We start from the raw sequence: 2,682 nt of genomic DNA on the forward strand, positions 1-2,682 counted from the left end.
CATCCCTCTCCCTGATCTGTCACCAGAGCCCTGCTCTCTGATGCCATCTGAGGTGTCACCCTGACCAGGTGAGGCTGTGCCCTGTACCTGCGATCCCCTCAGGCAATGAGGTCTCCCAGCAGCAATGTCCTCCTTCTGTGAGAGCCAGAGACTCTATCCCAGCCTCACCCGCCCGGACTCAGACCCAGACATCTCCCTTCCAGGCAACGGCCTCCTGCGGGCCCTCACTGTCCCCACAGCATCTGCTGGCCCCACACTTTCCTTCCTCCAGCATGGTAGACCCTGGGCCAAGAGCAGTTCCCTGGGCTGGGGAGCAGGGGGCAGAGGGTTGAGGCAGCTCAGGAAAGTACCATGTGGGATGCCTGCTGCCCGGAGATGGGCAGCCCCCAGACTGCAGCTCCCTCTGCTCTGCTGGTGCCCACTGTCCCTGTTCCCACCCTGGTACATAGCAGATGCGCTGTGAGGCTTGCAGGGCTGTGCAGGGACTTGTCTTTGATGTCTGCTGTGGCAGAAAGAACTGAGCTGGTACTCACCTCCACCCTGTGCTGCAGGAAGCTGGGCTCGGAGGCCAGGCTCTGGGAGTACTCCTTCCGGTGCACTGTGGGGGTCACAGGTGTGAGGGGGAGGTTGGAAGGGTGAGCACTGGGTAACTGAAGGCAGTGAGTGGGTGGGGGGCTGCAGGACAGGCTTCAGAAAGGCACGAGGGACGAGGAGTGGGAGGGAGGTGGAAGCTTACTGTAAATGGCTCTGCTGTTGGGCCGGGACATGTTGGCGCTGGGAGGACACTTCTCTAGGTCTAAACCAAGGAGGCCGCCGTCAGAGCTGGGCGGACAGCAGGGCTGCTCTCACAGCTCGTCCCCCGCTGCGCTGATGCTGCGACTGAGCTCCCACCTGGAACCCCATGACAGCACCCAAAGCCCTAGGTGTAGAAGCTACAGAGTCCTCCACTGAGGAGCCTCCCCTTGGCTGGCCCGGAGCCCCAAGGTCAAGGAGCAGGAAGGCCTGCAGGTAGCCAGGGCAAGGCTGGGCCCCCGGGCAGGATCCAGGCCGCCCGTTACTGGTCAGCAGAAGGCATTATGTGACTGGTAGACAGGAGCCTGGGGCCCGAGGCCGAAGCTCCAGATGGTCCCCTGGGCCTGGGGAAGAGATGCCCCGGGTGTGGGCTGAACCCAGCTTCCGTAGAAAAGGCCAAGGGTTCAGCGGCCCTGCTTGCCAAGCGCACCCTCTTGTCCCAGCTGGTGTCAACCCTGCCAACTGGGAGGATACGGAGGCTTGCAGGAAGTGTGTGAGTGTGTGCGTGCGGGGTGTGGGTGTGAGTGTGTGGGGGGGGGTGTGGGTGCCTCACAGTGCTGTTCACCTGCACTTCCCTGAATGTCTACCAGTCTCTCTGCCTTTCACCCTGAGCCGGCCCGCCCCAGCCTCTGAATCCCAGCCCCACCATCCCCTCTCCATCCCACCCACAGAGGGCCTGTACCCAAGAGTGAGCAACAGACTCAGCAGCCAGGATGGGTAGCACCTTAGCAAGGAGTCTGTGCCAGCCCCTTACAGACTTTATTCATCTTCACCACAGTCTCCTGGGATTCACTAGGTGGAGCTGTGGGTTAGATGTTGAGCTACTCACCGCAAGGTCCAAGGTTCAAACCAGCCAGCCACTCTGTGGGAGAAGGAGGAGACTGTTTGCTCCTGTAGCGATTTACAGTCTGGGAAACCCTATAGAGAGTCGCTGTGAGTCTGACTCGGTGCCGCCTATGGATTTTTAATGTGCTAATCAGAAAAGCCCAGAAAGTCAGCGGTTCAAGCCCAGCAGCTGCTCTGTGGGAAGAAGATGCTGCACTCCACTTCCATAAAGGTTAGCACAGCAGTTCTCAACCTGTGGGTTTCGACCCCTTTGGGGGTCGAATGACCTTTCCACAGGGGTCGCCCGATTCATAACAGTAGCACATTACAGTGATGAAGTAGCAACGAAGTGATTTTACGGTTGGGGGTGACCACACATGAAGACCTGGTAAAAGGGTCACCGCATTAGGAGGTTGAGGACCACTAGGTCAGTGCCCTGGAACACCATGGAGCAGGCCCACTCCGTCCTCTAAGGCCATCGTGTGTCGCAACCCACTCGACGGCAGTGGGCTGGGTTGGGTTTGTGTACCAAGCACTGGTCTAAGGCCTCACTTCATTCACTCATTTACTCCTCGAAACAGCCATTCTGGCTGACACCCGTGCTGTGGGGAACAGCTGCTGTTGGTTAGAGAGGACTGGGGCCTGGCTGGCCGCAGCCGCCACATTTAACTGTGTTCACGAGTGCCTCCCTCACCGGGCAGGCTCTGAGCTCCCGAGGACAGCGACTACGTCAGTCATCCCTGACCCCCAGTGTGGCGCTAGGATACAGAGTGGGACGTGTGAAGGTGGACCCGACCTCAATGTCTGTGGGGCGGGGCGGGGCGGTCAGTGCGGGTGGGGCCCAGGGGGCGTGTCCTTTGAGTGAGGTTTGCCTGCATCCTCCCTGGGTGCCAGACCCCCAGGTGTCTGCGTATTCTGCCTGGTGCACCTGACTTGCACCGAAACCCAGGAATACCCTGGGCAAAGGGTAAGAGAGCGGCCCACACCCTGTTTATCACCACTGTTAGGGAAATGATAAGACAAATCAGAGGTGTATGTAGAAACGAGTTAATGGGAAATAATTCA

The 2,682-nt window shown here is 59.3% G+C and overlaps 1 protein-coding gene across 1 annotated transcript in view; it reads right to left on the minus strand.

Annotated features, from left to right (window-relative positions):
• Positions 1-1,648, minus strand: part of EPS8L3 (EPS8 like 3) — a 12,263-nt gene extending 10,615 nt beyond the window's left edge. Inside the window, exons 1-3 of the mRNA XM_045292012.1 lie at positions 1,622-1,648; positions 737-796; positions 534-598 (exon numbers count right to left, since the gene is read on the minus strand). Of these exons, the coding sequence (XP_045147947.1) occupies positions 534-598; positions 737-767 (96 nt within the window). The 5' untranslated portion in view covers positions 768-796; positions 1,622-1,648. The remainder of the gene's footprint in view (positions 1-533; positions 599-736; positions 797-1,621) is intronic.
• Positions 1,649-2,682: the final 1,034 nt, after the last annotated feature.

The sequence above is a fragment of the Echinops telfairi genome, unplaced genomic scaffold (assembly GCF_000313985.2).
Source record: "Echinops telfairi isolate 266 unplaced genomic scaffold, ASM31398v2 ScPeMD7_443;HRSCAF=831, whole genome shotgun sequence".
Taxonomy (NCBI): domain Eukaryota; kingdom Metazoa; phylum Chordata; class Mammalia; order Afrosoricida; family Tenrecidae; genus Echinops; species Echinops telfairi.